The 20,951-nt window shown below is 42.7% G+C and overlaps 1 protein-coding gene across 4 annotated transcripts in view; it reads right to left on the reverse strand.

Annotated features, from left to right (window-relative positions):
• dclk1a (doublecortin-like kinase 1a) overlaps window positions 1-20,951 on the reverse strand; it is a 51,997-nt gene that overhangs the window by 20,317 nt on the left and 10,729 nt on the right. For all 4 annotated transcript variants that reach the window (XM_086176777.1, XM_086176774.1, XM_086176776.1 and 1 more), the window contains 2 exons: window positions 11,993-12,092; window positions 6,993-7,103 (listed from right to left, as the gene is read on the reverse strand). In XM_086176777.1, coding sequence (XP_086032903.1) covers window positions 6,993-7,103; window positions 11,993-12,092 — 211 coding nt within the window. The remainder of the gene's footprint in view (window positions 1-6,992; window positions 7,104-11,992; window positions 12,093-20,951) is intronic.

Here is a 20,951-nt window from a genome sequence, read left to right on the forward strand (position 1 = left end):
AATTCATTGCACCCCAAACCACATCCACAAAATTCCCAGCAACCACCGAAATCACACGGAAAACAGGCATCAACATAAACCCCAACATTCGTGACTTGCGACACTACAATACTATTACAACCACTACATTTGTCTCCATATGTGGCCCTGTGATTGAATTGACAGACTACAGACTTTGCACACACACACGCACACTTACGCACACACACACACACACACACACACACACACACACACCCATCAAGGACAAGAGCTGTTTAAATTATGAAAGAATTAACCACAGTATTATACCTAGAGGGCGGCACAGTAATGCACTGTTTAGCGCTTTGGCCTCACGCCACGAAGGACTCTGGTTCGATTCTGACAAAGGGACCTTTCTGTGGGAGTTTGCATGTTCTCCCCGTGTCCGCATGGGCGTCCTTGGGTTTCCGTTTTCCTTCTGCGATCCAAAAACATGCAGCAGTTTAATTGGAAAAAAATGAGTAAAAATTGCCCCGAATGAATGGTCGCCTGTCTATATATTTGACCTTGCAGCCCCACGTGCAAGGTGTACCCCGCCTCGTGCACGATGACAGCTGGGAAAGGCTCCAGCACCCCCCAACGACCAACAAGCAGCAGAAGATGGATGGATGGATGGAACAATGGGTGGATAATGACTAGAACTAGCGGTAGCACCGTTGCTACTAATCCCATTCATTCACCTATTCATTATATACACTGCAGTCAGGGGTTGCAGTTTTCACTGGACAAGAGCTAGGGTTCACTTTGGACCCCTCCCTCCCAGTTGGTTGCAGAACCACATATAGAGACAAACGACCATTCACCCTCTCGTTCTGTCATCTGGGCAATTTAGGGTCTCCTACTTGCTTTCTGTTATTGGGATGGGGGGGTTGGAGAACCCAGAGGAATTCAAGGTGGTAGTGAAGTAGTGGTTGTGTTCACGGGGAGAGGCTGGGATTTTCCACAATTCAAGTACTTTTTGCTCTGTCATTCAGTCATTCATTATCTTTATCGTGCACTCGGGGTGAGACATACAACTATTCACTCTTTCTAACACACCTTTGAGTAGAAACACTGTGTGTTTTTGGAAGAAAGCGTAAAACCAAGAGGAAATCCATGCAGACGCCGCACAGAAAGGCTCGCTGTCAGAATCGAACCAGGGACCTTCTCGCTTCTTGTGAGGCGGAAGTGCTACTAACCACTGTTCCCTCTCTGTCTGCATGAGGAAAAAATACCGTACAGGATTTTCTAAATGTCTCACTATGAAATAGGAAAGTGAAAGGCTTTTGTGTGTATATGTGATTCTGTGATTGACAGCTGTAAGATCCATGCGGCACCCACCCCATTCCTCTGCCAATAGCAGCTAAGCGTTGGCTCGAGCCGCGCCGCAAACCCTGTGGGAAAGTCCAAACGATCCAGATAATAAATGGATAAATCATAATACCCTATGGAGCAGGAAATTCATTTAAAACATTTGACACATTGCAGACGGGAAATGGTCCTCTGGTGAAAATGTGCGATTCGACTGGCCGCCCTTCACACATAACCATACCATCTCTGTCAACATACGAAATTACCCTTCGTCAAAAAGTACACGAGGTTTGCCGGCTGACGCTCTCTGCGGATCTCCGTTCATTTTAGCCGACATTAAGCATCTCCGGAGACCGGAGACACAGATGGCGATTCGGAGGGGTACTTCATATTGTGTACAAATGACTTTTTCGTCGTCGGCATCCAACCTGGGTCGGGAAGTTACAGCAGAATGAAGCTGCTTCATTGATAATGTCAGGCTGACACACGGGAACCAGCCGGTGTGCATAACTGAGTGAATGCAATACCAAATTACCTTTAATACCTGGTAAAGAATGCTAACAATTGATCAAAATTTGTATTTCAGACTACTTACATGGTGCACTAAGGATTGGCAGATAAGAATTGCATCTATTTACTATTTACTGTGAGTATATATTGGGTTTTACTTTTAAAGTACTCAGACACTCACTGTTAAAGTTACTAATAAGCTACCGGCGACAATTAGAGGGGAGTGATCGATAATTGTTTTGCTGAGATTTATTTGTTTTGACATTCTGCTAAGACTTCAGAGGCTCTGTTGAAAAATGAATGTGTCCATATTGGTTATGTTTCCGCGTGAGGTTCCCCAAGGCTCACATCTTATCCAATTTCTGTTCTGCATACTTTCCAAGATGACTTAAAAATTACACATTTTGTCACCTTCATGTTGAAGTTTTCCGTCTGTAAATGTAGTTAAAATCTAGAGAATCTAGTGGCCCGATGAATCAAATATCGGTCTTCGGGTATATTAAACTGGATGTCACAAAATGTTGTTCAATCTAACGACAACGAGTCGAACGTACCTTACTTTGTCAGCAAACATTGCTCATTTTTGAAACAATTCACGGGGTAAACCTGAGTTTAACCACTGTTTCAATCAGCCAAAATTTAAAAAGGAGATTTCTCTTGCAGCCAGGGAGTTTGTCCAAATTAGGCCATTTTTTTCACCCTATTTTTTTTCACCCTTTTTGTGATCCGCAAAAAGAAAGTATGCTTTTGTCTATCCTTTGTTTGATTATTGTAATGCACTTTATGGGTACCTGCCAGAGCTGATTCGGCTTAATTCAACTTATAACCGGGACAAAGAGGCATGATCACATTACACCTGTACTCAGCTCACCTACAAACAATGGCTCCCTGTAAGATCTTGTATTGATTTCAATGTCTTAATCTTTAAGGTCTGGCCCCGGTGGTTATTTACCGGTTCCAGTTATTGACAAAGAGGCCCCACATTATGGACTTTCTTGCATATTGAACTCAGACACATCAAGTATCTCACCTCTTTTGAATAACATCTCACCTCTGTCTGAACATGTACTATCAGAAAGGTCCCTATTCAAATGTTGGTTCTGTTTTGACATAATATTAGTCTTTTGACTTACTTAGGTAGTTATTCATCCATTCATTCATTCACTGCAGCATCCTGCGCTCGCCGTGTGTCCTGAGCAGAAACCAGCTGACAAATGACACCGGGTATGTTTGGACTGTTTTCCTTAAAACCATTAGCATTGTCGTTAACACTGTAAATACAAGTGGAAAGAAAATTACCTCTCTTCTTATTATCATACTTAATGATGGAAAGCGGGAAAACAACTAATTATGACTTGCCATTATTAGAAAAAGACATTGTTATTTATGAATAGATGTATGATACGTGTGCCTCTAAGCGCTAATGAACCTGCTTAAGACGCTGTCGTTGGAAGCAGCCAGATATATAGATTAGTCATTAGCTTGTCTCAGAATTTATTCAGAGCGTTTCTCAGAACGCTGGTGTTCATGAGAAACGGGCTGTTCTTGTCTTAATAAAACATTACTTGGGAAGGAGGGAAAAAAACAGGAGATTTACATTTCTATTCTTTCCGCCCGTCACGCACAGATTGCGTTGATAACGCACTATCAATTTTACTGACAAACTCCATTTTTGTTTGTAATGCATGCATGGAAATCTGTCAAAGATTTATAACTGTGTGACGCGTGACTGGATTTGCACATAATACAAGAAACAAGTGAGACTTTTTTTTTTTCTGCAGCGTTTCCTCGTCGGACAGAACGTCTCCTTTTGACAGGAGCCGTAAATCGTATTCGCTCCCATCTGGTGATTATGAAACAGCTGTTATCTGTCTCAGGTGTGGTCGTTCATCCTTCACGTTCCCCTTCCGGCGTGCAGAGGTCTCGGCCGCAATCGCCCAAAATAAAGCGCAGCCACAGACAAACAGGGGGACACCAGGTGGTGTCTGACAGCACCCTTTTTTTTATGCTCTCTCTGTCTTCCTGTCTTGCTCTCTCTCCGGTTCCTCCGGTCCTGATTATTAGATGTGATTGGAAATATTATTAATGCCTGTTTTTGGTTGAATGGATATGAATATGAACCCTCAAGGCCGCTGTCACGATATCTATATTTCATGATTTTTTTTTTTTCCTTTGGCTTTTGTTGTTTTTCTTTTGTTTGGCTGGTTTAACAATTCAATAAATTGACATGCTTTTCTCATCGGGAGATCATACTTTTGATTTTGTGGGAGAGAGCTGACATAAAAAAGGGTATTGGGTGTAGCGGCAGTTGCATTTCTGGGGGCAAGGATGGAAACTCACCATTACTAATGAATCATCCCTCATAAAACTGTGTTTTCTAGCACAGTAAATAGCTGTGAGACTGTGAAACCCTTCTATATTCAAAACAGACAAATTATGGAGATGTTTTTGTATGGTAAGGTCAAAGGTCAATGTGACATCACATTTTTGCTCCCCTGGAATTTTACCCTTTACCCTGTTCAGATTGGATTTGGTTGCCAAAGGTCGATTGGGTGCAAACAAAGCTCTGCATTCCAGACAAAAATGGCGTACGCAGCAATATTTGCTCCTTTACAAAACTTTGATTGCAAACAAAACAAAATCAAAATGTACGGACTTTTTTTTTACTATCATTTTTATAATAATTACTATGGCTCCGCTAGTAACAGTGGGTACTGGAACATCATGTTCTCAGGTAGTCTGTCCACTCAAGATGACCTCATTAGAATATCATAACCAAAGGTCACTATGACTCTTGGTGTATTATATTTTCCTGAGGGTAATGTCTCAGGAATATTTTGAGGTAATTATTTTTAGATTTGTCACAGACCTCTAATTGGATCCAGGGGCGTCTTAACCGGATTTTAATAGTCGGAGGCTCCTGTCAACTGAATTATATTCTAATTCATTGACGGGATGCATGAATGCAAATGGCTTTTCGTAATATCTCAAAATCTGTGAGCTCAGACAAGATCACATTCATCAATGAGTCAGTACATTTGGTAAGTTAAGTTGTTGTTTTTATTTTCAATGTATGTATATATATATATATATGTGTGTGTTAATATTAGCAATTATTTATGATGTAGTTTTGAATCTGAATATTGCAAATCATTCCTCCCTGACAAATGCATGATGGGCCGTTCTACCCTTTTCTATTCAGTCTCATTATTTGGAAAAGCACAGACAGTCAACTGTTGTTGATTATTAGCATAAACTCAAAACAAACTGCACCCAGGAGTGTTGGACGTTGTGTGCTCTTAAAGCGAGAAAATACCGTCTCCTCGGATAATAACGTGAATGAAATGTAAAAGCGCAGAGGTGATTGAGGTGGGTTTGTCGGTGTTATTAATTATTCTGCGAACTTCTCATCGACACAGTGTCTCCGGGAATAAACGAGACGGTGTGCAGAAACGTCACCAGATATCCCCTAACACCTCGTGGCGTTGAGCAGCAGACGAGACGCCGGTGGGCCAATAATTATCAGCGCCGAAACACTGGGACGACCTGACTCAGGGTTCCAGCGAGGGCTCGGCGTCAGTCAGCTCCAGTGCAGGCCATCACACAGGAAGTCACTGCCATATATGGCTGTCTCAGGCTATTGTGTCTGTGGATACCTACTGGGCTATGTTTCTATGGCAACCAACAAGAGTCAGCCCCCCCCCGCCTTCCCCTTCGTCTCCTGTTTTCTTCTCTTGCCTTCCTTCTCTCACATTCAGAGACGCACACCTTCATTCCAGACTGTCTCAGCCAATGGGATCAGATAGTGTATGACTCACTCTCATAACCTTTTCCCCAAAGTTTTCATACCAGCCAGAACTTTCTGTTCGGCGGGCTTCTTTCCCCGCCTCTCTTTTTTGCTGCAGCTGAACACGCACCTGTTAACTATTGTTACCTTTCAATCTGCTGTCTGCGGAACCGTGCGATGTTTTCTGCATTGATAGCAGGTGGAGGGACATCTTTCTGGGATGTTTCGGGACGTTGCATCACCCAATTTCCAGCAGGCGCCCATGTGACCGCCAGCCTCATTAGATACCGAGATTTTGGGCGAAATTCAATTTGCGATGGCCAAAAGTCATTTTCTTTCACGTCTAATGCCATTTTCACCGTTTTCACGGTGTCATCGACATCGTTCGTCCGGTTTTACCCATTTTCACTTTCAGTTAAAATTGTAATCCGTCTGACACAAAGTACAGTGTTACAGTGTCTAATGTTAATTATTTTTTTAACGTCTGATGCCAGCCGTGTTAAATTCTCTCCATCCCAGCGAGAGACGGCGCAAAACAAAAAACAGCGATGATTAAAAGTCAAGTGCACCGTTGCATTACTAGATGTTTTATACAAAAGCCAAAGCTCAAGCTGTGCAATCATGAAAAGAACAACATGCTATCTGTTGGCGCTCCAAAGTAATCAGCAAGTGCTCTCCAGCTTCGAGCCACGCTGACAGTTTGCTACCTGGAAAGTTCCCGAATAAATGAATATTAAGCAACATTCGGTTGTTGGAATTAGTAAGTTTGAGTAAATGTTAGGGCTTTAAACATCAGAATCTGACACACATAACACAACTGCTGCCCACCAAAGTCCTCACAAATTCATTACCTTTCATTAGAATGACAGGTGAAGAACTGCTTGCAGGAGCTGCAGTACTGAGTCACCAGCCCTCTTCCCTCATCTTTCCCTCCCATCCTCGCTCCTGCTCTCATTCTTATTTTTTTTTTCTTTTTTACCTCTCATCCCCGTTTGCCTTTTTCACCGCTCCCATGTGAACCCGTTCGCATTTGAATTCATATTCCGCTTGCAACGAGATGGTCTCTCACACGGTAAACACCGCAGAGCTCACTTTCCCTCGCAGCTTTCACTTGGACGGTTTTCATTTTGCTGCGACGGTGATTGATTAATGACCTTGATGATACCGAGCAATTCCGAAATATCGGAAAACAACACCCGGAAGCGCGGGGACACTGCTCTTCCACGTTCTACGATCCACAACCGTCACGGCTGTCGTCACGTTTTAACAAGGGCTACCTGATTACACGGTGACTTGATAGACAGAGAAGAATGAGGTCATTTATGGACTGATGCTGGTCTTAAAAGGATCCTTCCCCGAATAATGAACGTATCTGATGTCTTACCTGAAACGGGGGACTTGCTGCTCCTTGTTTGGGGGAAGGTCCTCGGGGACCCTCGACTCCCCAGGGAGCCAGACATCCTCCCGTAGTTCACTGACTTCATCACACGGCACTCTGGAGGAACAAAGAGAGAGGAATTCAGAAGAAATGTGGAAAGAAAAGACAATATCATTACACGTTTCAAATCAAGCATCCCCAAAAAGACTTGAAGAAAAAGGTATGTTTGCATTTAAGGTTAACATGCGCAGGATTTTGACTTGAGATCATTTTAGTCTTTTGATTAACAGCAAAGCACTAATTCCCTGTAATTGCTGTCTCCCTCAGGTGTCCCGTGATAATGAGTGCTGACCTTCTGCCGGCTCGCGTTCCAAACCTTGTTATTGTGATGTTTCAGGAGTGACGGGATGACTCACGGAAGTCTGACTTTTTTTTCCCGGATGCTGTCCTGATAAATGAGCCATGTGATGCAACTCAGCATCCTTCCGTATCCCTAAAACTTTGCTCCTCTCCTGCTCATTAACCCGCCCTCATTATAGCTCATTATCACATTTCAGACTGCCGGAGAGCGGAAATTTGTGCGCATCGCTGCGTGCACCTTTATGTGCGCGCTCAACAATACGGCATCCTTCTATTAGTGCATTAACCCCAAGCAGTGAGAGTGAAGGGACAAAGGAGATGCAATAGATACTGTCTAAAAATATGAGACAGAAATATACCGCATATGCAAAGGCGTGCACACGTGTTGAAGGATCCTAACAAGAGCAAGATGTCCTAACACATCCTAATATACACTCATACGGATTAAATATGATGGATTCTCTTACCCCCGAGTAGAGTGCATAAGTGTGTGTGTAAGTTGCTTGTGTGGCAGCTGTTGTGGCCTGATGATTAATGTACAATGCAGAGTGCTAACAGGATGACAGTGTGCCAGCTCCGAGGCAGAGGTGATAATTATAGTGATGCCGAGAGGAGGCGAAAGTTGTCTGCGGCTCCGGCTCTCACAGTCTCCCCGCTTCGCTGTCTTTCCGTCTTTCTGTCCTTCCGTTGCCGTGAGCCGGTGAAGGGGTAAACAAGGTAAGCTTCGATTGAAGGAAAAAATCAATATTTCCCTCAAGGTAAGGATGCAGACGTCTTAGATATGCAAACAAATCTTGATATTTTAAGCCACAATTGTGACTAAAAGCCTGTCACCAGTGTGTTGCTGTGGATTTGCTCTTCAGCCCAGGTAGCTCAAGTTCAAATTTTTCATATCGGTCCAGTTTGCATTTGCTCCCTGAGGATTTTTTTTTTGCAGACTTGTCACCCTCCCACCCCCGTGTTGCCCCCTGATGCTACGATGCAAAGACCTAAAAGATTTGAAGTTTATTATGGGCGACGGGTTTGTGATGTTATGATTATCACCAGGCCACCGGTTGCGTGGCTCATCATCTGCCTTTTAGTCACATTACACCCTCTGTTGACGCTGACCCACATCATGATGATCAGACCGTCACTCTGAATTCTCCAATGTTGTTATTGCCGTGCATTACTGGGCCTGCTGGGTCCTTTTTCATAAATTATTAACCACGACGTCACAGCGGCGAAGTGACTCACAGTGTCCATAACCACGATACATGGCTCATTGCTCCTCCAACCCCACAGCAACAACAACCCCTGCTTGCATTGTTTGCTTCCTCTGTAATCGTAGATGATGTTTCACACTCCTCTCTGGCGGCACCCCCTCCTTCCTCTCTGCTCGTGCTCTTCGGCCTTGAGGTTTTGACGGGTAACTCTGGTAATAACCTGCTTGACTTCATTCAAATGAGTGGACTGACTTCTCACTAAGCACCGATTAATATGAGTTACCTGACTTTTCTCCTTCTCTAAATCTCCACACGTATCCATTCAGTGTTGTGGGGTCCTCGGAGAGAACCAATTTCTATGTTACCTGCAAAACACTACTTCATATCGGATCGCGCCGGCATTGGCAGACGACCCATAGAAGCTGCGGGTGGAGTCTCATGCCTCTGCCAAGGTGTTTTCGTCCGCATTAAATGCCACTAGATATAGAAAGTAGTGACATCTAGTGACATCGACATTTTAAATTGAAATTTTAACTGAGCTTCCGGCTCTCAAACGGTGGGTTGGAAGAACGTACCAGCAATGCCTGATTAACAGTTACAAATGCTCTATTGATCTCCCCAGAGTAATAGCTTAATGAGCATTCAATTGCTTAAACAAAGTAAAGAAAATAGGAATAATGGTCTAATCTCATGAAGGAAGAAGCTGTTGTGCATCCAGTCACACATGGTTACAGGTAAGCAGTCAGTGTATCAAGGGTAAGGGCTACATTTCCTTCCCACAGTTTAACCAAAACAATTGAATCAATGTATTAATTTATGCAGAGCTGACAATTGTCTGCAGGAGCAACTTCAGAAGGGTGACGCTCTGATTTCAATGTTGCTGTTATTAATTTTGCACATATAAAGTCGACTGCCCACTTCAATTGCACTCATCCTTGCACCTGCATTTTGTGAGTTGCACACCGAGCTGCACTCAAGTGACTTATTGCACCGCCACTGCTTGAACTCCTATCTATAATCCTATTTATAATAATGTTTACACTCTTCTTTTCAGCATGTATCCAAATGCACTACACAGGGAAATAAGTTTCTTCACTGTACATGTGACAATAAGTGCTTTGAGTCTTGAATCCTTTGAATCTTCAAGTAACATCCAACAGGAAGAGAAGTTTGTAATCACAAGATTAGTAGCAAACTCTTTAAAAATCATTGTCTCTTCTGAGCCTGTTCATCTCAGTTCTAGCCTTTATTGACTCCTGTATTCTCACAGTTTTCTGCAGCGATGCTCACCGCTGTCGTCGCAGTGACAGTCACCTTCCTTCCTTGACAGGGAAGCAAATGTTTCCAGCCAACGTTTTGTGAAGAAAACCTGTAAAAAAAATCTGCTGCTATGGAACTAAGTAGTTTTCTCAAGTACTAAATTTTGCCTCGGGACTCGGTAACAAGACTCAGCGTGTCGCTGTGGAAAAGTGTATATCTGGTAGATTATATTAAATGCCACCGTGGACGACGGTTACGCCTCTATGCTGATGAAACAAAGCTCTGTCTCTCCAGACCATCACTCCTGCCATTCTCTCCAGCCTGACTGACATGAAACCTCAGAAGAACAGACGGGTCATCAGACCAAACAGGAAGGAAATCAGGAATCAAATTCTGATGTTTTTCCACATTTCAAAGAAATCTTTCAGTAAGCTAGCAGATCTGTTTAATCCCCCCCATCACCCCTTCCGCTTTCATCACCTCGGATCCGGTGACAACATCCAGCCGACCCCCGTCACTAAGTCCCACGCTATGTCATTCGTATGGTTGTGTTGGTTGTGCTCAGTGCTTTGCATATTGCTACCGATAATAAAGTGTTCATTAATCACCATAGCTATCTTGGTATTAATTTCAGACTGTAACCAAAGATAGCGCACGTATTTCTGTTGGGTGCAGACACACTTTGATCGACACCTTACAGCATTTCCGCTTCATTAAGTCTGTGTTTTTGTCAGCTCTCCCGCCTCGCTGCCGTATTCTCCATCCACTCTGTTCTCACAGAATCTGCAACGATGTTCACCGCTGTCATCGACGTGACACTCACCTAGCTTCTCTGATCAGCCGCTGTAAACAATGATACACGGGGAAGCTGCTCAGCAAACGTAACCCGGAAGAAACTTAGTTACACGGAAAACACAATTTTGCTGCGAGGGCAGAGCAGGACACTATTCTGGCTTGTTTGAAGGGGACACTGCTCAGACGGGTGGTGGTTTATTAAATTGCACAAAAGAAACAAGAAAAAAAGAAATACGTAATGGAATGGACACCTTTGTACATTTTGGCCAAACACACACTCTCATACCCCCACACACACACACACAGTTGAATATATTAATTCATAAGGTGGTTCTATAGAGAGAAAACAGGAGACAGCGACAGAGAAATGAAACGCATTAATGCAGCTGCTAACCTTTTTTCTAATAAAATTAGGAGTAGGTGATAAGGGGGGGGAGGAAGATGAGCGAGAGAGATTTAAAGGGAGACGGAGAATGGAAAATTGGCTGATATGCGCAGTAATGGCTGAAAATATTCAGGGGCATTACATGCGTTTAATAAAGCTCTGCCAGAACCAGAGCGCAGCAGTAGAGACGGAAGGATGAGAGAAATGAGCTCTACGTGGCAGGAGTCAGACAGCTGTGCGGACGTGAGAGACAGACAGGGTAACAGATGGTTGAAGTGAAGAGAGACACACTAAACTGTCCTTAGCTGACGCTGTTGGACAGACAGGCAGATGAGAGGAAGAAGAACCATTGCGCAATAGGCTGGACAATGGCCCGACAATTGCCAGCCACAGAGAGGAGAGAGGAGGAGAGGGGGAGGACTTGCAAAAGAGCCAATAGAGTGTAATGAACTGGACACGCTCCACGATGAACAGACAAAAAGGAAAACTAAAAAGTGAAAACCATTTTTCCACACCCGTAGCTGCAGTCGGAGCTTGAGCATATTTTTTTTTCCAATATCTGCAAAATCGTATCCATTAGCCTTAAATTCAATTCCCCTTTTGCATGTAAAATAAGTGGATTTTTTTGGCGTCTTAGTTAAAGTGAAATCAGCATTTTTATAATTATATCAAAGTTATTCAAGTCATGGTTACATTGATCTTTGGGGAATTTGTTGCTTTTGGATACATTTTCATTGATAGATTTCTCCAAATGCTTGATTTGAAAATAATGAGGCCCTAATATTTAGAATTGATGAGTCAACAGACTTGTGTATCTAAACAATTATGGATTCATGAAAGTGCAATCGGATCGAAACGATGAAACGCTCAGCCGTGGAAAATAAGATGCGAGCAAACAGCGAGCAGATGATCAGAGAATACAGTTTAGGGAGGGGGGAAACACTGAAAAGGGCAGATTTAAAAATCTGATTGGAAATGTCAACACAAAAATGTCACCTCACCGCTCTCATCCAGCATCAAGTCATCCTGATAGCGGAACTTCTCCGGACCACATGCCACGAAAATGTCCTCATCTCCGAAAAAGTCTTGCAGGCACGTCACCTGGAAAGGAACACAAACACAATTTGTCTTTTGCTTTATGAGGCGTTATCTTCTAACTCCATATGCATATCATTTTCTTTTCCGGAGAACATTATGACTTCCTGTTTTGCCACTTGTGTGTGTTCACACTGAGGAGAACATTGCTTTGTAGTGGAAACCTGTTAAAATCTTCTCCTGGGTGGCTAAATAAAGTTTTCAAACAGACTAGTGATGATAATATGGATAATATTATGGTAATATTGTTTAGAGCGTCACACTGGAAAGCGTATAGATCATATCCTATGCCACTACAGGCAACAGTTCTCCCTCTACGCTGATGACACCCAGCTGTATTTCTCTCTCGAACCTTCACTCCTGCCTTTGTCTTCTGCCTGACAAGAAATAAAAACGTACGTGAGCAGAAAGGTCATCAGGCTGAACGACAAATCAGAAATAAAATTCTGAAGTCTCTTCACATTTCATAGAAATTTCTCAGTAAGCTAACATATCTGTCAAACCACTAACGCCATCGGCCATCCTGCGTTTTGTCGCCTCAGATCCAGCGAGATCATCCTCACCAACACACTGGGACCGGCTGTGTTTCATTTAAATAGTTGTGTTTAACATGTGCAGAGCATCTTTGAGCTTTGCAGGAAGTCCTATCCAACAACAGTGAAGCTGCCAGGTGATTCACTGCAGTTACGCTCCATCACTAAGAGATGGCACGTGCGCTGTTCCAATTCCTATCGATAATAATGTTTTTTCAATCAGCGTCATTTCACAATGAAATCAAAGGTAGCGCATGTATTTCTGTCAAGTGCAAACACACTTTGATCAACACCTCAGAGCACAGAGAACACCGACTCCTAGCTTCCCGGCTCACGTGAAGAGGCACATGCACCAAGCCCCCGAAAAGATTCACCGACCGCCGAGGGGATTCTGCGGCCGTGCCTTTTTTTTTTTTTTTTTTTTTGTTTTTGTGCATACTGAGAGGAGACTGTCTGAGACCGAGCGAATGCCGGACGAGTCTCCGAGCCGCTGTGCTGCATTCCTTCGACATTTAATCAGTTTATCGGCAACTATAATGAGACTCTGCTGACTCACGGGTTTGCCTGTGTGCCGCAGCACGTGCAGCACACATTCAGGAAGGGACGCGGCGGGAGGGTCTTCTCCCCCAGCAAGCATCTTATAAATGGTAATGAGCAACAAAAAAGCAGGGAGGAAGAGTGCATTTATAAGGTAAAGAATGTGCTCTGAGATCAGCGCAGGATACTTATAGGGTTGTCTGAGCTGGAATATGACTCACGGATAAACCGCCTAAATGAGTCACTTTGAACCTCTGACTCTGTTCTGTTGAGTTAATATTAAACACACCCTGATTAAGATTCCAATTATGAGTACTGACTCACAAAACATCTTCAAACAATCATCATGAGAAAAAGAACCAAACAAGAAATAAACAAGATTTGTTTTTTAAAGAATCGCTGTATCATTTATTGATTCGTTATCCAATTAAAAATCTCATCTTATTCACAGGAACCAAACACTTAACTGTTCGACGTGACGCAGCATTAGAAAACAACTAGTGGGATTTTAAGGGTTTTTGATTTCATCTAAATTATTGAATGTATTTTGTGTATTTAATTGTGAAAATTAAGAGGTTTCATGTTGGCAGGGTTTACTTTCACTATCTCATTCACTCTGCTTAGGTGTGATTTTTTTTTTTGTATCGTTTCTCATCTGGAGACATTAAATGTGCGAGGTGTTAGTCGCCCTCACGCTAGCTTGTTAATAATGAATGGGAAACCGTGAGTCCAGATGAAGATGGCTTACGCACTATTTAGCTTTTGAATCTTATTAAGGAGGCTCTGTCGAAATGGCAACGTTGTAGAGGTTGAGGTTTAGAATCCCAACCTTTGATTTAAGATCAGGTAATGGTTCTTGGGGAATACTTTGTGTCTCGATGAGCGTTTTCACTTTTACGGTTGTAAAAACATGTGTGCACTAAATAAGCTACCTGATGCAAATAAAAAAAAAGTTTGATCGCAGACCCAGACTCTCGCCGGAGGGACGATCATTTTCATTTAATATTTCAAATTAACATCCCGTATCTATGTGTGCAAGCATGTACACACACACACACACACAATGGAGCCTTCTGCATGGGCATAAGCTGATAAATTGGTTCGTGTGTACGAGAGACTGATTCTAGTTTCATAACGGAGTGCATATTGCTTTGTTCCTGAATATCCCCGGATGGCGCGCAGCTGATTATTTCAGGGGTGAGCAGTGCAGCTCCTTAACAAGGTGGTTTCAATGCTGGCTCAGTTAACATTTCCCCGGTGTGCCAGTGCCGATGGTTGAACACGGCCACTTCTGGCTTTGTTATTTCACATTATTCTGATCCGACCATCAGTCTCCTGTACATTTGCACTATCAGTTGTATTTAGTGTCCAAGAACAACAGTGTTTTTGCTGTCTGCCAGGCAGGTATCATGTTACCTGTTGTATCTGTTGATGCGCGTACGAGCAGATGATGCACGACTTACTGTATGTCTTTCTCCTATTACAACTGAAAAGGTCAACTGTCGGACCGATAAGGTTTTTAATTATTTGATGCCGCGACCGAAAATTATCAATATATCAAGCTGCTGGAAAAATACAATATCAAAAGCGCAGTGTTGTAGCTCTGCTGAATTTAAATGTGTTTTTCTTGGAGTCTGCATTGTCTCCATTTGTTTGCAAGCCCGGGCACATCACTGTTATCGCACGCTGTTATTTAAACACGCATTGGTAAACTAATCTGCTAATGCCATGCGCAAAAATAATTTGTTTCGATTTCTTTCAATACAATTATACTGTGATGCCAATTGTTGAGACGTGATTGTACATAGTTCAAGGTACTGACCGCAGATAACACTGATATTCTTGGTTTTATATGACTTTTCCCTGATTGTAGAAAATAAATCTGTGTATACATCAATTAAGTTGAAATTATTTGACAGAGATGTTCTCGTCTATAAGTGATGTGATAGGTCGTCATATCATAAGATACAATAATGTATATCGGCACGTGTGCAGGTACAATTTGTCACTCAGCTTTACCAAATACTAAAACCCAAGTTGGCAGAATTACAGCTTTGATATGGTGTTTAATAAGTTAACTACATGATGTCAAGATGTGTTTTCAGTGCCTCGAAACCATATAGTAGCACACCATATCGTCTGATTACTCTGTCAAAACATTATTTGTCCCAAAACGTGCAGATAGTGAGTTTACTTTGATATGAAAGAGAAAACAACAGCCGAAACCTCAGTTGAAATACAAATAGATATTTGGATGACTAACCGTGTCTGCAAAGACATCTTTATTCGATGTGAAATTACTGATCTGACTCAGTGTGACTACTTCCCAAGACCAGGTCCAATACTGTCGCTTGCCAAATATTCTGGGAAGAGATGTTTTGAAAGTGCTTGTCTTGAGACAGAATCTGTAGCGTGTCGGAGAAGTTAAGTAAACAGGGAGGAAACACACGTGAAAAGTGTTACTGAAACCTAAAGGTAGTAAAGAGGCAAATAAGAGGGGAAGGGATAAAGTGTAGTTCTCAAGCAGAGCCGCCGCTGGGGGGCATCTTTAAGCTGAGACTATTATAGAGTAACACACTATACTGGGAAGGGTGTGAAAAGTATGGTTACCATGGTGATAATGCCCTCTAGGCTTTAGTTCATGGCTGGTGTGTGCCAAAGACTGCTACCCCCTTGTAGCACAATGTGAAGACTGGGATAAAGACCCCCTGCGTTCACTCTTTATCCACCTTAGACGTGCTATTCTGCAGAAGTAGAGCATCTACGGAGATCCAGACACGAGCACGTGCAAGTAGCACATGGCCCAGTTTACAGCGGCACGCTCGTACCACGCCTCCCGATTCATTAAGATGATTCGGAAGAGACGAGCACTACGGGGAGCTTTTGGGAGAGCAGGGAGGGAACCGGCAAAGGTGAAAATAAACGTAGTCATACGACAAAGTGTCGGGGATTAGAACAACTTGGCAAATCCCCTTGAATTAACTGAGACAAGCAGACAGAGGGAAATGAGCAGCGGAGGAACAGATCTATTCCTGACTGCTGCCCTGAGCTTCTCTCTTCCCAACGACAAAACAAGCTGCTTTGAAGCCTCTGCTGCACCGTTCGCACGGTTACGCAACATCTGCCGCTAAAATAAGGATGGGGTGAAACAAACAGACACATGTTAGATGATAGAAAAAGAGCACAGGAGCGATTTCATAACCAGGACATTATGTCTGACACATTTTTATTGGTGAAATTACCCCTCTTGTAGTGTTTTTCTCACTTCTCCTGCTGTTACATGTCATAGCTTTGCACTGTGGAGTGATGTATATGCGCTTAAATAGAGACGGGGATGGAAATGGATGAATATCAAGTACCATTTTGATCAGGTACAGCAAAGAAAAACATGTCAAAAATCACTATATTTTGATGAAAAAGTTTATTTGAAACTGAAATCCGAACACTAATTTCGGGTCAAGTGTTGCATATTCTCCAATCATACAATGAGGCGGTCCTTAATTTCGTTTATTTGTTGATCACAAGCAAGCTGTGTGATGACTTCTGGGGCAACGGTAAGGCATTACTCATTTAATCACGTCACATTTCTCCCATGGATAGTATCAAGAAAACTGAGTGAGGTAAGGACACTTGCAAATGACCAAGAAAAAATATTTTAAAGTACTAAATTATGATAAAACATAAGTATATTGTCTTATCCTTTTCTCAGTTTCAATTTCCAAATTTCAAAAATTAGACTTTATGAGATGGATATACAATCATGAACTTACAGGTTTGTTGCAGGATTGTTGTTGTGGTGTGTGTGTGTGTGTGTGTGTGTGTGTGTGTGTGTGTGTGTGTGTGTGTGTGTGTGTGTGTGTGTGTGTGTGAAAGAAAAGGAGAAAGAGATCTTTGAGGTATGGGGAAACTACAATAAGAAGGTCAGAATTCAAATGAGATAATCAGTTTCAGACATGATTTCAGATTATAGCAGGTCTGATATGAAAACCCTTTCCCTTTCCACATTTTTCCCTTGCACACCATCATTGTTTATTGTCTGTAATAATATTGCAATCTGATAATAAGAACACATCGGGGAAGGGATGACTACTATATTTTACGTAACATGGAACAAAAACAAGGCTGTAACAGAAAGTCATATTCCTCAATGAAGAGGTGTGACTCATGAAGAGAATCAAGGGAGGCAATTTTAACTCTCTCGTTGCTTCCTGCTTACACAACAACGCCTCATGAGGAGCATCAGCGTTCCCACTGCGACACCCAGCGCCCATTCCTTTACTCGCTACAACTGCCAGCCTCTCCCCTTCGTGAACTCTCCATATTTTCATTGTTTCTCACCTTCTTTGTTTGTAGCCTCGTGTATTTTTCTGCCAAAGCGATACAAAAGACACGTAGGACACCTGCTGGTTCCAGCTGGAACTCGTTCTCTCATGATTTTAAGATCATGGACTGGGATGGAGAACCTCCAACACCATGAGGTGGCAGTATTTCATAGCCTCATGATTTGGACAGACGCAACAGCAAACCCTGTTTCCATAACAGAATACCTGGAGGGCAGGGATCCCCTCCATAAATGTTCTAACGTCGGATAGATCATTGAATTCGTCCCCGACATAAAACGAGTTTTAAAAGAAAATGAATTGAAGGAAAGTAGCGCTCATTCGGGAACCACTTTTACTTGAGTCTAATATAGATTAAGCATTTGACGGCCCGTAAGGCGACAAACGTAATTCAACTTTTTTAAATCCAGGTCATTCATTCATCATCATCTATACTGTTCATCCTGCACTCGGGGTCACGGGAGAACCGGCGCCTATACCATAATCAGCAGGCGAGATCCATCACCAGTCATTCCCAAGGCCACATGTCTGATATTTACAATCATCTCCGGCCATCGCAGTAATTAGATCAGATTTGTCAGATTTCACGTCGGCACCGGATAGCCAAGAGCCGCGTGAGGAATTAATGCGGGGCTAAGTGCACGGATGAAAATCCATGAATATCCCACTGCGATTGAATGTATCAGCTTGTGCTTTTCAATGCCTGGCAGTGATAAGGAATAAAGGGGCACTTTTGTGCGACTGAAAAACACACACGCATGCAAAAAAAAAAAAAAAAAGAGAGAGCGAGACGGGGAGATTGGAGACTCAACCACTAATCTCCTGCGCCACAGTGGTTACACAGAGGACATGGTGAGGTCAGTATAATCCTGCCCACAGAAAGACTACATTTTGGAGGGAGGAGCTGTTGTTGCGCTCTGCCAGGGGAGCTTAGCTCAGAGGAACTGTCCACGGTGCTGAATCAACTGCGGCTCCGCAACGCTCCAACACACAGATGGATACACGGACAGGCTCGGAATAACAGATGAAAGTACGGATAGGAGATAAATAGAAGTGAACGCAAATAACAGCACTGTGTGCAGACCTCAGTAAGGGAGACAAAGTAAAAGAAAAATGAACTTTGTCTGTATGCGCCCAACATGGGAGGATTGAATGTTTTGATCTTGAAATTTATGATACGGGGCTCAAAAATCATTGCAAGAGAGGTTATAGTGGGTGTATGACAGCCTTTTAAGCTCTTTTAAATAAATAAAATAAAATTTGATATTTTACTTTAACAAGTATATTTTTTACCAAAAAAACAAAAAGGATGGTAACTGATATTCTCCAGCTATTAGCCTTGACTTTTCAGATAAGGTTTTGACCTTTGACCAATTCACGCCGTTACCTTTCAAATCATTTTGTGCAAATGCCAGTTAGTTTTAAGGCTGTCTTTTACAAATACTTTCTTGGTTATAAGATCATTTTATCTTTTTTTTTTTTTTCAACTGAGCTTAGAGAAATTTGGTTGGACAGCCTGTTTGCACTGCACGACTACGAAAGATTTGGTCAAATCTGTCAAAGCATTTCAAGCTATGGCCACTAGGCGGGTCACTGCGACCCACAGCTGAGTGTCTGTGGAAACAGGGGTTGGGTTCGAAGGGTTTCTCCACAATATTAGGGTAATTTGCATTGGTAACATTTTTCACTGTTCTTCGTTGCAGTCAGTAGACCCATTTGGGTTCGTTTGCCCTAAAGTACAGATAAAGAGTCGCTCTAGGACAGAAAGAGCCTGTCTGACACGTTGTCAACCACAGTCAGTGAGGTAGAAACTGACATCCGAAAACAGATGACTGCAGCACTGACAGTGTTTGTCACTAACACAGAAAGGCTACAGCTGCCATTGAGTGGCCTTGAAAAGCCCAGTGCCTTTGGGGAGTTGTCAGGTTTTATACATTTTGAGCGATCCAACACTGCAGCTTTTTTTTTTTTTCAGGCACTTTGCATCGTTTGCTTTTAATATTTGCGCCTCCGTTACGCATAGAAGAACACATCGGATGTGTAAAAACTCACAGACCAATCAGAAACGGCCACGGGAGTGCTGTTGTTTGGTACTGGAGGCTTTTACAATAACACCTGACCGCTCAAATCCCCTTTCCTGTCACTTTCCTTCCAAAACAGACAAAATACATTTCCTCCTCCCTCTTTGGGGATTTTGAATAATCCCGAACTGGCAGGCGAGGAGCCACTCAAACTACCAGGAGAAAAGTCAGACGGCGATCGATCTAAAAGAAGAAAAAAAGAGGGGAAGATGGAACCATATGCAACCCAAGGAGGAATCATGGCTTGACCTCTCGCTGCCTCAATCAGCACGGCTCAGTTTCATCGGGCGGCTGACGGGGAAACGATACGTGGACCGAGAGGGTCCGAAAATCTTGGAAAACAGTCCGGGGGGAGAAGAAGAGACCAGCGGTGATTCAAGGCCAATTAAGCGCGCAGCGAGCCGAGCTGATGCTGGCGTTACTGCGTTCACCTTAAAACCAGTGCAGCAGATTGCCTGGCTGGCTGGCTGGCTGCTCTGTTGCATAACAACAACTTATGTAAGAGTCTCTTCACTCCACAGGGGGATGGCAAACTTTCTTTTCCAGTTTTATCTATGTATTTCCGACGTATCCGGTCTGGGATGAATCAAATAAAAACACAAGGTCACGTCATCTGAAGTGCATAAACAAGATTCAAAGGAGCTTCTGAAATTCAATCGCGTGCACGGCCGTCCTCGGGGTATACTTCTCGATTTTCTTCCAAGCCTTGTCTTCCTCACGCTCTTCTGGGCTCCGTCATATTAACCTCATTCCTCTAGTCGGCACAGACATCCGATTCATCAAGACGCCTCAGACAGTTTTGCTTTCATCGCTCTTCTTCTCTCTCATAAAATCAGAAGTTCTTCCTTTTTAAATGATCCCTTCCTCACTTCGATCCGTTGGAATCCTTTTGAGGATTTCTGTTCGATGAGCGAGTGAAAACGCCTGCATTATATGAAGATAACAAGCATTTTTGGCATTATTTGCATCTTTCTCATTTGGAAAAGTACATTTATAGTTACACGTATTAGAATACATATTCATAATGGGCTTTTATGCAATGCTTGCATTATGCATTGTTAAATGTTATACTTTTAATCTACTTACACATGCTGTCATTGTAATCGAATACTAAATTTAGTAGCAAAGTGAAGGGTGGCACTTTTTAAAAGATATTTTGATAACATTTGGACTGTGGTTTGACCGCTATGATTGCAGTTGAGGATGTAAAAGCTGTCAAACAAATCACTGAAAGAGGTAAAACAAACTCGAACCAGTCCGTTGCAGTTGTGATTGTGTTGTCAGCATTCAGAACCAGCGCATCACAGAATGCAAATGTGTTTTCCACTGTTTACATCTCCAACTGTAATTGCCTCCCAGACACTTATAAATAGT

The sequence above is a fragment of the Fistularia commersonii genome, chromosome 29 (assembly GCF_037954325.1).
Source record: "Fistularia commersonii isolate RoL2024-O1a breed Wild chromosome 29, RoL_Fcom_v1.0, whole genome shotgun sequence".
Taxonomy (NCBI): domain Eukaryota; kingdom Metazoa; phylum Chordata; class Actinopteri; order Syngnathiformes; family Fistulariidae; genus Fistularia; species Fistularia commersonii.